Source organism: Populus euphratica, unplaced genomic scaffold (genome assembly GCF_000495115.2).
Source record: "Populus euphratica unplaced genomic scaffold, PopEup_1.0 scaffold46.1, whole genome shotgun sequence".
Classification (NCBI taxonomy): Eukaryota; Viridiplantae; Streptophyta; class Magnoliopsida; order Malpighiales; family Salicaceae; genus Populus; species Populus euphratica.
The window spans coordinates 3175227-3188849 of record NW_011499852.1 but is presented as its reverse complement, the minus strand read 5'-3'; the positions used below and the strand labels follow the sequence as shown (position 1 = coordinate 3188849).

The window sequence follows — 13623 nt, the reverse complement described above, 5'->3', positions numbered from 1 at the left end:
AAATTGAAAAATAAATATTCAAAACAAAATATATATAGCAATCAAAAGTTTGAGGATCAAATTTGATATAATCAGCAAATAATAATATTTCTAAATTTTTCACAACTTCCGGAAAATGTTTTCCGCCCAAATTTTTCAGGAAAACACTTTCTTGAAAACCAAGCCAAATTTTTCTTTGATTGGAAAGCGTTTTCCGCTTACAAACTTTCCTAACAGCAAACAAACACAAGAAAGTTTGGAAAGTGATTTTCCAAAAATCACTTTCCAGAAAACAAACATAGTAAAAAAAGGAAGCACTTTCCTGAAAACCAAGTCAAATTTTTTTTTCACTAAAAAATATTTTTCGTTGACCAGAAAGTGTTTCCCGTTGACAAGAAAGTGTTTTTCGTTGACCGAAAAGTATTTTCCGTTTACTAACTTTTATAATGACAAACAAATAAGGAAAAGTTTAGAAAATGATTTCCTAAAAACTATTTTCCGTAAAATAAACATGGCCTTAATTAAAACTACTAGTTACCTGACCTACTTCTCACTATAGGTTGGATCAATTATATATATATATAAAAATGTGCAATAGTTGTCAATGTGTTTTCTAACCGGAAGAAAAATTTTGATTGTGAAATTAAAACTTAATTTACATTTAATTAAATTAATTAAAGCTTTTATGCACTAATAAATATTAATATTATCAGATTTTTTTAATTAATTTGAATATTATCATTTAAATTATATGAAAGTTAAATTAATATAATCTAGTTAATTTGGAGGGTTTAACCATTATTTGGTAGGCCCAGTCACAATCAAGTTTGACTACAAAAAAAAGTTACAATCAAGTTTTATTACAAAAAAACTTTACACAATATTGTTGCACCTAATATTATAATGAGCTAGGGAATAGCTTTTTGTGTTGTGAGGAGGAATAACTGGTAACTTATAAAAATAATTTATTATTATTATGATCATTGAAAATCTAAAATAATCTTTAAAGTTTTGAAATAAAAAATGATTATCAAGATATAAGAAATTATTATTTTGAAGCTCATTTCTAAAATATATTATATTATTTTTTTTTCTAATAATTTATTGTGCTTAAAACTGGTGATTTATCTACATGAATAAAAATAAATCTAATACAAGTTAAATCTTAAATGAATATATAAATTTAAGTTAATTCATTCTAAAATCTAGATTATTTGACATATTTAAAATTATTTACTCTGAATGAAAACTTATAACTATTAATAATTTATTAAGTCAAGATGATAAATAACTAAATGAATATATTTAAGTGAGTATAGCATTAGCACTAGCTAATTAAATCTAACTCTTATCCCGAAAAAAATTGTTGTTAAACATTTTATTTATACAATAGTAACTCACAGTTAATGACTTATTCAAGTTTATTTATCCTGTAATATTAAGATTCAGTTATAATTTTTTTTAATAAAATTTTTTTATCTTAGTTATTAAATACCCAAACAATAACTATTATAAATTAATTTACTTGAAGGTACGATCAAATAACACTGATGTGTAAGACTAGCTAAGAAAATTAATACTTTTGATTAACATTTCGGTTATCTATAATAAAAATCAAATGCTTGAGTTGTATTATGGTTGTTTAGGATATACCAACAAACAAATAAAAATACTAATAAAATAAAATATAATTTTCTTGTCAATAATATATTAAATTTCAATTTAATGATATTATAAAATGAAACAAATAATTTTTTTTTGTTATAATTTATCTATCTATCTATAAATCCATCAATCCATCGGTCAATAAATTTATCACTAACATACCATAAATTAACAACAATAGTTTTTTGACAGAGAAACCCTTCGGTAAAATAAGTATAGTGTACATACAATCAAAAAGTTTTGTCAGTAAAACTATTAAATAAAGTAGAGAGCATTATTTTCTAACCAAATGAAAATTAAATTCTTGCCCTATTGTAACTCAAAACCTTTTTGTTTTAAAATGAGTTTTCATTGCAAATTAAATGCAAATGTATAGTTCTTATTGTGTGTTTTCGTCTTTGCTATCTTCATTGCCATCTTCGGTATCTTCCTCGTCATTTTGAGGACTACTGGTTTCCACCCTAGCCACGTCTTTGGGAAGATTCCATCTTGCTGGCAGCAAATGCAGCTTTCAAGTTCTGGTCTTCTTTTTTTAACAGAGTTTCTTGATATGCCTGTTGAGTGTAATCGATTGTCTGTGGAGACTCTGTTGTGTTGCAGGATTTAGTAATCCTCTCAGCATCTTCAGGAGACAGCCACCGTCCATAACCGCTGGGAGCTTCAGAGAATGCAATGGGAAACTCTTTTGGGAAGTTTCCTATCACCAGGAAAATGATCCAGCCAGAATCTTTAAGAGAATCCATGCAGGCTGCAAGGTAAAACATGGATAAGTGTTGCGGAGCTGCGTAGAGGCTGTCAAAGTTATACCACTCCCCATTCACTTTCCTAATGCAGAACCCATGATCATGCAAATGACAAATAAATGCATTTCCTAGATCAGGGTCAATCTGCGCATGCTCAGCAATTGGACTGTCAAAGGCAATGACCTGCAAATCCCACACCTCTAAAGCCTTTCGTAAAACCTGCAAACAAGAATTCTCACAACAAGTTAAGCTTGTACAACTCCATAAACATACCAGGAAATAGTCACCAGCAAAACAAGGAGCATACTTTATATGCTTTTAAGTTAATCTATGTAAGTTTGATACCAGTTTGTGGCTCAGAAGGGATGCATCTATGTAAGTAGCACTGTTCAACAAGCCAATTTATATGATTACACAAAAAGTTTTCGACTAGTGAAAAACAACATAGACCATGCATTGTTAGTAATTAATAATTCACCGGTAAAACAAAACTAGAGAACATGAATGTAATTTATGACCAGGACATGCCAGTTCAGTAATTTCTCAAGGAATCTCATGTAAAGAATAAAAAGTGAATGCTCATCATACAAACTGAACGGATACTCGCACACATAACATGAATTCTAAAGGTTGCATAGTTGAAAATGAGAATTAGTGCCTGAATGAATGGCAAAACCTACAATGAAACTTTACATGCTCATGTTCCCAGTTAATCTGCACTGTATAGTGGGTGTTTCCACCCTCATCCAAACCTACAACAAACTTCCATCACTGAAACAGTTTTCAGGTGAGTGTTTCCTCTATTTACTGGTCCATAATTACCAGAAACGTTTAACATTTTGGTTCTGGTACAAGTTTCAGAGATGGGATATGCACTTTGATTAATTTACAGTGCATAGGGGGTAGAATGGTACATTAGTTCGAATGTTGTACACTCGGAACATTTTTTCGGTTTGTTGATGGCACAGATGTTATGAGGTAATGGTATAAAGGAAGAAACTTCAAACAAAAATGTTGTTTTCATTTCTAAAAAATAAGAGAATAGAAAGAACTTCAGTTATTTCAAATAAATTGGATTAATAATACAAAATAAAGCAGGTTTGCCAGAATATAATTAAAAACCAGACCTGAGTGTGAAAGAATATTGGGCCAAAGTAAAACTGAAGGTCCAAACTTGTCCTTCTTACTAAGGCCAAGACTTCTCTTGTTATTAGGTTTAATTATCAACATCTCAGCTGTCTTAAAACTGTCTTTCTCAATAGTCAAGCATGTTTCTTTGTTTCTCTCCACCAGATGATTTTTTTTTTTGTTTTTTCCTTCAATTTTTTGCTCTTTCTTTATGGCTTCTCTCTCAGCTCTCTGAGGAAAATCAAGCGAAGTCAGATTTTTTTTTCAATTTCTTTCCATTAATACAGATTTTTGTTACTAAAAATGGATCACCAATTTTCACAATCCATATCGCAAACCACCTCAATCCCGTATATAAATGTACTGCGATCCAAAAGGTGCGATCCAGATCACCAAACTCGGGGGTTTCCACATTTCTGGTATATATGAGCTGATCTCATATCTTATCCTCACACCATGACATGCACTTCATAAGAGTCTATCGAAGAATTCATCCACACACTGGCAATAATCATATTGTTTACTCTAAGAGATTTAAAATACGGCGAGTGCTAAATCACACAACTTTTCCAAAAATTTACCATCTTTCCATCTCCCACCTCAAGCCACGCATGCTTTATAAAAGTATACCAGCCACCTGATTATCCATAAATCAACAACAAAGGTTCCACTAGCCATATGATACATTTCACCACTACTCGCTGAATGGTCAAAGCATCAATCTGAATCCCTACTATATGCTCCTAAGTAGAATAATTTGCACACTAATTAACTAAATGATTCATTATACCTCGCTACATCTCTCAAAATGCCTCAAATTTTGAACCTCTGAGGAAGGACTATAAACGTGCTAATACTTCCCTTCTCTCTAAACCTTTTTTCGTCCTCCCCACTAAACACAGAGTTACTGCCAAAATTTTAGAAAGGTCCATGAGTGTCCACCCAGGACATGTGGTTTTCGTTTACTCTGATGCAATAACAACAAAACCTGCCTCAACTTTCACTCAATTTGAGCTAACTTGGAAACAAGGCAGCATCATAATAATAATAATAATAAAAGTACCGTCTAACTTCAAACTTCTTTTCTTAATTCCAGGTTTCTCAGCATGAATGAGAAAAAATTGCATAATCATGATTGGCTTCGACTATAGTAAGCAAACAATACGTTAGCCAATTATTCTAGTTTTTCTATTCCAAAATAATATTTTTTCTTTTGTATTTTTCTACCAAGTATTAATAGAGTTTTTTCAGTTTTTTTTTATACAAAGAGTTGTAATATTTTTTTGACAAGCAAGACATGGATGAATGAAAAATTTATATTTTAGATATCACTCCATAATTAAGGTGTTTTATTTTTATTTTTATTTTTGAAGGTTTTGATTTATAACAAGCTTTTTTATCTTTAACTATGTAAACTTTATACGTATATTTTTCTTTTACTTACCAGTTTCATTACCTTTTTATGTCACATTAAAAATTAGCGTTGGTACACTCACTTGTTTTGTTTGTGAGTCCAAAAAAATGGAGTTGTAGACGAAGTAGAGGTATTAAACTTTATGTTCTAGAGAATATCCATTTGTGGAATAAGTATAGATGTTAGATTTTCTATTCTATCTACAGATTAGATAATATGTAGGGTGGGACAGTTATTTTCCCACTAGAATGGCGTTTTTGTTATTAAAAAACAATTATTGTAAAAAAAATAAATTAAAATAATATTTTTTTGTTTTCATGTTTAAAATTGTGTTTTGGTGGATTTTAAAAATATATTTAGCTTGGAAAAAATTAAAATAATATTTTTTTAGTGTTTTTAATAGTTTTAATGTGTTGAGGTTAAAAATAAAATAAAATATTTAAAAAATTACTTTAATATATTTTTAAATAAGAAATACCAAAGTAGCAAGAACACAATTGGATTTTTTTTTGTTTGTAAAATTAGCATAATAAATATAAAAATTTAACAAAATAATACCATTTTAAAGAAATTAATAAAATAACATAATTTAAAAATTTTACATTTTAAAAATATAATAATTATTAAATATCACTATTATAAATAAATGCTCACAAACTTGCTCAACCCAATAATATTAGATAATCATATTGTCTTTGCTCTCTTTAACCAAAAAAATCAAAGATACATCGATACATTTAGCAACATAATTTATCATATTGATGAAATTAAAATCATTTGTTTGAATTTTAACTGTTAAGATTAATGAGAGTCAGAAACATAAACTATTAAATTAAAAATAATTAATTTCAAGGATTGTAATTTAATTGATTAAATTTTAGATTTATTTTTTAAAAATTATTAATTTAAGCTATACAAATCTTAGAATTACTATAAATTTATATGATTGTTAATTTTAAAGCTTATAAGATTAATTAATATATATATATATATATATATAAAAAGTTAGTCTAGATAACTATATTAATAATAAAAAAAATGATTAATTCTTTAAGGACTTTTCAATAACTCTTGATAATGTAATTATTAATCAATGAGTTTTTAAAAAACACAGGGACTGAGTTTAGAATTAACTCGAGTACGTGTCCCCCTCTTAACATAAAAAGTATCGAACGGAAAACAAACCAAACCACACAAATAAAGGCCTTCTCCTCTCTTCTCTAACTCATTGACGATCTCTACGATGTTTCCCTCGTTTTCCGCTGCTTTAAATAAATACTAATCTCCCCTCTCATTTCTTTAGTTGTTGGCCAAACAACCCTCTCTTTCTCTTTAGAACCCCCCTCCCTTCCTCTCTTCTCTAGAGAGATCTCATGGGTAACCAGACCTGTCCTTTTCTCTCCTCCGAGTAATGTATTTTGAGTCCATTTTGTGTATAAAGTTGTGGAAACTTTTAGCAATTTGTTTTTATTCAAAACTACTACTTCCACGTCTTCTGGAAAAAAAAAAAGATGGACTAATATGTTATTTCTTTTCTGTTTTCACAGATTAAATTGAGTTTACACGAGTCTAAATTTGGAAATCTGAAGATCTAGATTGAGATTTTTTTGAGGGGCTGACAGCTCCGGAGATTTTTGTCATGGCTTCTATATCGAATTCAGCAGTTGCATTTACTGGAACGACAGCTTCTGATCTTCTTCGAAGCTCGAAGAGTGGTGGTGCTAATGGTATTCCACTGAGAACCCTAGGAAAAGCGCGATTCAGTGTGAAAACCAGGGATTTATCGGTGGTTGCGAAGGTTAGAAAAGTTAAGAAGCATGAATATCCATGGCCTGAGGATCCGGATCCGAATGTGAAAGGCGGGGTTTTAACTCATCTTTCGCATTTTAAGCCTCTTAAAGAGAAGCCTAAACCAGTTACATTGGAGTTCGAGAAACCACTTGTTGCTCTGGAAAAGAAGATCATTGATGTAATTCACTCTAAGCTTTTGTCCTAGTTTGAGTTTTCAAGTTGCTAGTTTGTTACTGGTTGGTTTAAATGTTGGTGCATTTTTGTTTGTTGTAGGTGCGGAAGATGGCGAATGAAACTGGTTTGGACTTCAGCGATCAGATTGCCTCGTTAGAGAATAAATATCAACAGGTTTGCGAAGGCTGATTAGTTGATTTCGTTACTGATAATATGAAATTTTCTTATGCCGTATTTGTTATGTTGCGGTACAGTGATTATGAAAATCGTTGGATTGAGAGCAAGCGTAATATCATTAATCTGATCATGGTATCATTTTAAACATGATGTGATCACAGCCAGAATGAGTGTTGATGGTTTCTAATAGTTTTGGATTTCATCATTGTGGTCTTGACACGCCCTTTTTTGTTTGTCTAAATTTCTGTTTCCGTGCTTCTGCCATTTTCTAAGTGGATAAGGTTGCGAGAGTTGTGGATTTGGGAAATCTGAACTGAAACTGAAAGTGATAAGCTATCAAAATTCATTTGGATGAGCTAGTCTATTGTTCTCTGTGCATTATGGTGAGACTTGACAGTTTGTGATGCTTTCCCCCGGAATGATAAGAATTTATGATTAGGAGAAGGGACGGAAATTAATGATAGGGATGCACATATCTAATGCATTTCTGCCATTTGCAGAACCTCTTTTCAAAGCAGGAAAAAAAAACCACAATTCATTCTGCTTAATGCTGTCAGAGTCTTAAGGTTTGAGGCCTGGGATAAATTGGTAATGGATTCTGTTGCTTTGAGTATTTTCATGATTTTCAACTATTGATTTCAGGCTCTTAAGGATTTATACACACATTTGACTCCTATACAACGTGTGAATATTGCACGCCATCCGAACAGGCCAACATTCCTTGATCACATATTTAGCATAACTGAAAAGGTTTGCTACCCACGAGCTCATTTAACTTTTAGATTTTCCTAATTGCACTTGTTCTTAATTCTGGTATTTTGTGTTGATACTATAGAACTATCTTAGTGAATATCTGTGCATGCTTAAATGTCCAGTTTGTAGAGCTTCATGGAGATCGAGCAGGCTATGATGATCCTGCTATTGTTACTGGAATAGGAACAATAGATGGTAGAAGATACATGTTCATGGGTCACCAAAAGGGAAGAAACACAAAAGAGAACATTATGCGTAACTTTGGGATGCCTACTCCTCATGGGTATGTTCAATTACACATGCATGCATGTATCTTTAATACTTCTAAGTGAGTTTATGATTTCTATCCCACACATTATGCAATCCACTTGGAGAGTTAAATATTTAGTATCTGTCATGGACTGATAAATGTCTGCTTTTTAACAGCTATAGGAAGGCTTTACGCATGATGTATTATGCAGATCACCATGGCTTCCCTATAGTTACTTTAATTGATACACCCGGAGCATTTGCAGACCTTAAATCTGAGGAACTAGGCCAAGTATGTGGATAATCATGCAGCAAATTTTTCAAGGCTTTTTTTTAATAGATTTAGCTAATTTGTCTGCTGTTTATATGCACAGGGTGAAGCCATTGCTCATAATTTGAGGACCATGTTTGGCCTCAAGGTTCCAATTGTTTCTATTGTTATTGGGGAAGGTGGCTCTGGTGGTGCTCTGGCGATTGGATGTGCCAATAAATTGTTAATGCTTGAAAATGCAGTTTTCTATGTGGCAAGGTAATTCTAGTTTTGTTTCGCACCATTTATTCCAAACTCCTAATGTTTGTGCAAATTTACTGTTGGGCATTTGCTTGTCTTGTCTTGTTGAAAACTGGGGGCTCGTGTAATCAGCTGTAGAAATTATCACCCTGTACCCTATAACGTGTACAGAAGAAAAGGATTTAGGAAAATATGTTTGGCAAACTCCCTTTGGCTTTCACTGTTAGTAGAGAATATGGTGGCAAAATTACCCTTAAGTTTTTCTTTCATTTTCTGATGGTGCTGAGGTTTGGTGGTTTTTTTCTCTGTTGCTTATAGTGAATAGTCAATTTGGAGGATATAACAATTTGTTATTTGTGGCATTGTGCACATACAGTCACTAGCGAGATGACTGTCTATTTTAAGGCAGTTCTCACTTCTTGTCATGATTCTCCTGTTGACTTAGATTAGAGGTTGTATGGTTAAGCAAGGTTATATTTCTGGCCTAGGCAAGGAAGTGTGATGATTAACAACTTTATTTTATTTTGAGGCTCCAACTTTGCAAGGCATCAACTGTTCTCCACATTCTCTCATTTATAAAAGGATATGTTGTTTTATGCTCCAAATTATTTTTTTATTTTTCACACCAATGTGCTGAACAATATTATATTTCTTAATATTTTTGAACTTTTTTTGTGTTACAGTCCTGAAGCATGTGCAGCAATTTTATGGAAGACTGCCAAAGCTGCTCCAAAGGTTTATACAGTCTTCTGACTGTTGGACTTTGTCTGTTTTTGAACTTCTAATTGATTATAATACCCCCCCCCCCCCTCTTTTCCTGCAGGCGGCTGAGAAGCTTAAAATCACTGGTTCCGAGTTGTGCAAGCTGCAAGTTGCAGATGGAATCATACCTGTAATTATATTCTTTTTAAGATTTTCTTTTATAAAGCTGTTATAAGATATTAATCCATGATGAAATGCATGTTTTACAAATGATAAAGTATGCTGCGGGATGGGAGGGGGTGGGTGGCTGAATCCAGGAAGCTATGCATGTACTTATAGAGACATTCTTATTGAACTTTAGTTCAAACTCATGATACTGGGATGCTACTTGTAGAACAATATTGGACTGCCTCTCTAGATATTGTTACCTTTACAGATAACAGCTGCTTCACTTATGTTATTTTCAGCTTTTGGATCTTTATGCTAGTTTCTGTGACATCTTGAAGAATTCTTTAAAAATATATATATATATAACAGGAGCCATTGGGAGGAGCACATGCAGATCCATCATGGACCTCACAACAGATAAAGAATGCAATTAATGAAGCTATGGATGTGAGTGCCACTCGCAATGCTTCTTTAAGAATCAAATTTTAAATATCGTATCCTAAAATTAATCTTGGATTTTAACAGGAGCTCAACAAAATGGACACAGAAGCACTACTAAAACATCGCATGCTTAAGTTCCGAAAAATAGGTGGGTTTCAAGAAGGGGTCCCAGTTGATCCTATAAGAAAAGTCAACATGAAGAAGAAAGAAGAACCCGTTGCAGGAAAGACTCCAGTTATAGAATTGGAGTATGAGGTTGAAAAACTGAAACAGCAAATTTCAAAGGCCAAGGAGTCATCTAGCAAGCCCACGGAGTTGGCTTTAAATGACATGATAGAGAAACTAAAGAAGGAGATTGATCTTGAATATTCTGCAGCTGTTGAAGCGATGGGCTTAAAGGACAGGTTTTTGAATTTGCGGGAAGAATGTTTAAAAGCAAATTCACAGGACCAACTCCTGCATCCAGTTCTAATGGACAGGATTGAAAAACTCAGTGATGAATTCAACAAGGGCCTGCCAACTGCTCCTAATTATACCAGCCTGAAGTATAAGCTTGACATGTTGAAGGAGTTTTCTGTAGCCAAAAGCAACTTGGAGAAGAACGGCAAGGGTGAGGAACTGAAACTGGATATCAATAAGAAACTCAAAGAGGTTATGGATCAGCCTGAAATGAAGGAGAAGTTGCAAGCTTTAAAGGCAGAAGTTCAGAAGTCAGGGGCTTCCAGTGCTGCAGATTTAGATGATGGTACAAAGGAGAGCATATCAAAGGTGAAAAAAGAGATAGAGTTGGAATTGGCGAGTGTCCTAAAGTCCATGGATTTGAATGTTGAAATTGTAAGGGCTAAGGAACTTATTGACCAAGACTTGAAGGCTAAGGTAGAAAGATTAGAGGAGGAAACTAACAAGAAAATTGAAAATCTAATGAAGTCATCGGATCTTAAGAACACTATCAAGTTACTGAAGTTGGAAGTGGCCAAGGCAGGGAAAACACCCGATGCTGCATTAAAAAATAAAATTGAGGCTTTAGAACAACAAATAAAGCGGAAGCTTTCAGCTGCCATTAGCTCCTCAGAAATAAAGGAGAAGCACAAAGAGCTGCAGGCAGAGATCAAAGCGCTAGAATGTGATGGAGGATTAAATGGGAGTTTGAAAAATGATGATCTAAAGGAAGCAAGTTCCAAGTATGATGAATCCAGGGTATAAATTAATTTGGGTGCAAATCGCAGCTTCACTTAAGAGTGAGTTTTTTGATTCTTACGTCTCCTTGTTCTCTGATGGATAAAGTATACATATAGCTTTCTCTTTCAAGTTTTGTTCAAGAGTACATCCTCTAGGCCAAGGGTGTTAGTTTCTTAATCCAGCATGTATTTGTCCTTACTTTGATGAAGAACACAAGTGGTTTTTCTCGAAGTGGACTCGGTTCAATTTGCATAATTCAGCATGCCTTTCCTTTGCTATGGCATTGTAGAGTTCAATTTATTTCAAAGAGTTCATGTAGTAAATAAATAGACGGCGATGTATTTCTGGCACTGAAGGGAATATATTTAATTTGCATAAACAAGTTGAATTATTGCATTCATTTCACGACTCTTTCCTTCTAGGTATGCAGCTGTATATGCAATGCTTGCTAATTCAACAAAAAATAATAATTATAATTTTATTTAAAAATAAACCAATTTTTTTTTTTAAAAAAATACTGTTTTAATGGAATAATTTCCGAAAAAACAATTGTATTTACTTTATTTAATTAAATCAAAGCTAATTTTTCTTTTAAAAAAATACAAATAAAAACAAAAAACTCACAAGTGTTGTTGGCCAGCAGGTCAGTTGCATGCCTAACTCGATGGACATGTGCAAATGGGCTTGATTTTGATGGACATGTGCAAATGGGCTTGATTTTATTAATGTGTATATAACACCCTTAAATTATAATATCATAATTTTCAAATATTTTTTTATAAATATCAAATATTGAATAATATATCTTAAATTATAAGATTTGTTTTTTGAAATTTGGGTAGAATTTCCTTCATTTTTTTTATCAAGTTATCAACAATACTTTTATTATATATCATTACTTTTATTATATATCATTATGACTTTCCCCTTGATCCAATTATCTTAAATTATATTTTATTCGTTAAATAATAACTCAATATTTATACTTATCAATATATTCAAGTCTCATAATATCAATTAGTAAATCAACATAAAAATACTACTAAAACAATTCAAAAGATAAACAAATTCATCACTAAAAATAATAAATGCTAGCTAACTACATATATGCTTTTAAACTATATAAATACAACATTAAAAAATTACTGCTAAAACAATTCAAAAGATAAACAAATTCATCACTAAAAATAATAAATGCTAGCTAACTACATATATGCTGTTAAACTATATAAATACAACATTAAAAAATTACTGCTAAAACAATTCAAAAGATAAACAAATTCATCACTAAAAATAATAAATGCTAACTAACTACATATATGTTTTTAAACTATATAAATACAACATTAAGATTAAAAGTCATATTATATTTATATCAACAATACTTTTATTATATATCATTATGACTTTCCCCTTGATCCAATCATCTTAAATCATATTTCATTCATCAAATAACAACTCAATATGTATACTTATCAATATATTCAATTCTCATAATATCAATTAGTAAATCAACATAAAAGTACTACTAAAACAATTCAAAAGATAAATAAATTCATCACTAAAAATAATAAATGCTAACTAACTACATATATACCTTTAAAATATATAAATACAACATTAAGATTAAAAGTCATATTATATTTATATTAAAATCTTATCTTATCATTTTGAAAATGATTTGATCATACTAACAACTATACATATATATAATACATCCACTACATATTACACACTCTACTTGATTTTTACGACACAAAAGTAATACGTGTATTACAAACTATATATATCTTGCTTGATTTTTTTACAACACAAGAGGATTTATATTGAAAATAAAGATATGAATATTACATTTCAAAATGATAATTCATAAATAGAAGAATTTTTACATCTAACGATGTGCGTCACCTCGCGGTGTACCCGTTTTAACAATAACCATATTAATTAACTTACTCGCTATATTAATCTAGTATTAATTATTTATCTTAACCTTTGAAATTTAATACTTCTACTTCAATTTAACTTAATCCCTTAATTTACATAATCTTTTCAAAACTTAAAAATCCAGTTAACTCATCTTAATTACCAAATAAATCTAACACTTTCATATAATTACTTAGAAATTTGGTTTTCCTTCCTTGGCTATCAATAGATCCAGTAATTTCATTCAAATTACCCATCATCCGACTAACTTCTTTTATTAGCCAATCAATCCAGTAATTTCATATGAATTACTATTTATTCAATTAACCTCTTTGTTAACCAATAAACCCAGTAATTTTCTTGATTACCCAAAAATCCGACTAACCCCCTTTGTCAACCAATCAATTCGGTAATTCTATTCGAATTACTTAGCATCTGGCTAACCTCTTTTATTAGCCAAACAATCTGCTAATTTTATCTGAATTACCCAGTATGCGGTTAATCTCCTTGTTAACCAATAAACCCGATAATTTCATATAATTTATCAATAATTCACATAATCATAACTCAAATTATTTATTTGCTAAATTCTTTTAACATTAATTAAATAAACAACATAGATATTT

General features: G+C 31.3%; 1 protein-coding gene across 3 annotated transcripts; it reads left to right on the top strand.

Annotated features, from left to right (window-relative positions):
- The first annotated feature begins 6077 nt into the window (after positions 1 to 6077).
- Positions 6078 to 11509, top strand: LOC105121973 (acetyl-coenzyme A carboxylase carboxyl transferase subunit alpha, chloroplastic-like). Of its 3 annotated transcripts, XM_011020864.1 has the most exons (12): positions 6078 to 6306; positions 6477 to 6898; positions 6994 to 7068; positions 7714 to 7821; positions 7947 to 8107; positions 8251 to 8365; positions 8448 to 8602; positions 9268 to 9319; positions 9408 to 9476; positions 9824 to 9901; positions 9980 to 11133; positions 11497 to 11509. In XM_011020864.1, exons 2-11 carry the CDS (start codon positions 6569 to 6571, stop codon positions 11096 to 11098), a joined length of 2262 nt encoding a protein of 753 aa, XP_011019166.1. In that variant the 5' UTR covers positions 6078 to 6306; positions 6477 to 6568; the 3' UTR covers positions 11099 to 11133; positions 11497 to 11509. The 3 variants fall into 3 exon arrangements, with proteins under 3 accessions (XP_011019166.1, XP_011019165.1, XP_011019167.1); XM_011020863.1 differs by lacking the exon at positions 11497 to 11509 and having other exon boundaries at positions 9980 to 11453; XM_011020865.1 differs by lacking the exon at positions 11497 to 11509 and having other exon boundaries at positions 6078 to 6337; positions 9980 to 11453.
- The last annotated feature ends 2114 nt before the right edge of the window (positions 11510 to 13623 follow it).

Excerpts from the sequence above, each read along its gene's own strand:
- LOC105121973 (XM_011020864.1), top strand. The coding sequence starts at position 6,569 with ATGGCTTCTATATCGAATTCAGCAGTTGCATTTACTGGAACGACAGCT. Across the intron at positions 8,603-9,267 it reads GCAGTTTTCTATGTGGCAAG|TCCTGAAGCATGTGCAGCAA; the intron begins GTAATTCTAGTT and ends TTTGTGTTACAG. Across the intron at positions 9,320-9,407 it reads CTGCCAAAGCTGCTCCAAAG|GCGGCTGAGAAGCTTAAAAT; the intron begins GTTTATACAGTC and ends CTTTTCCTGCAG.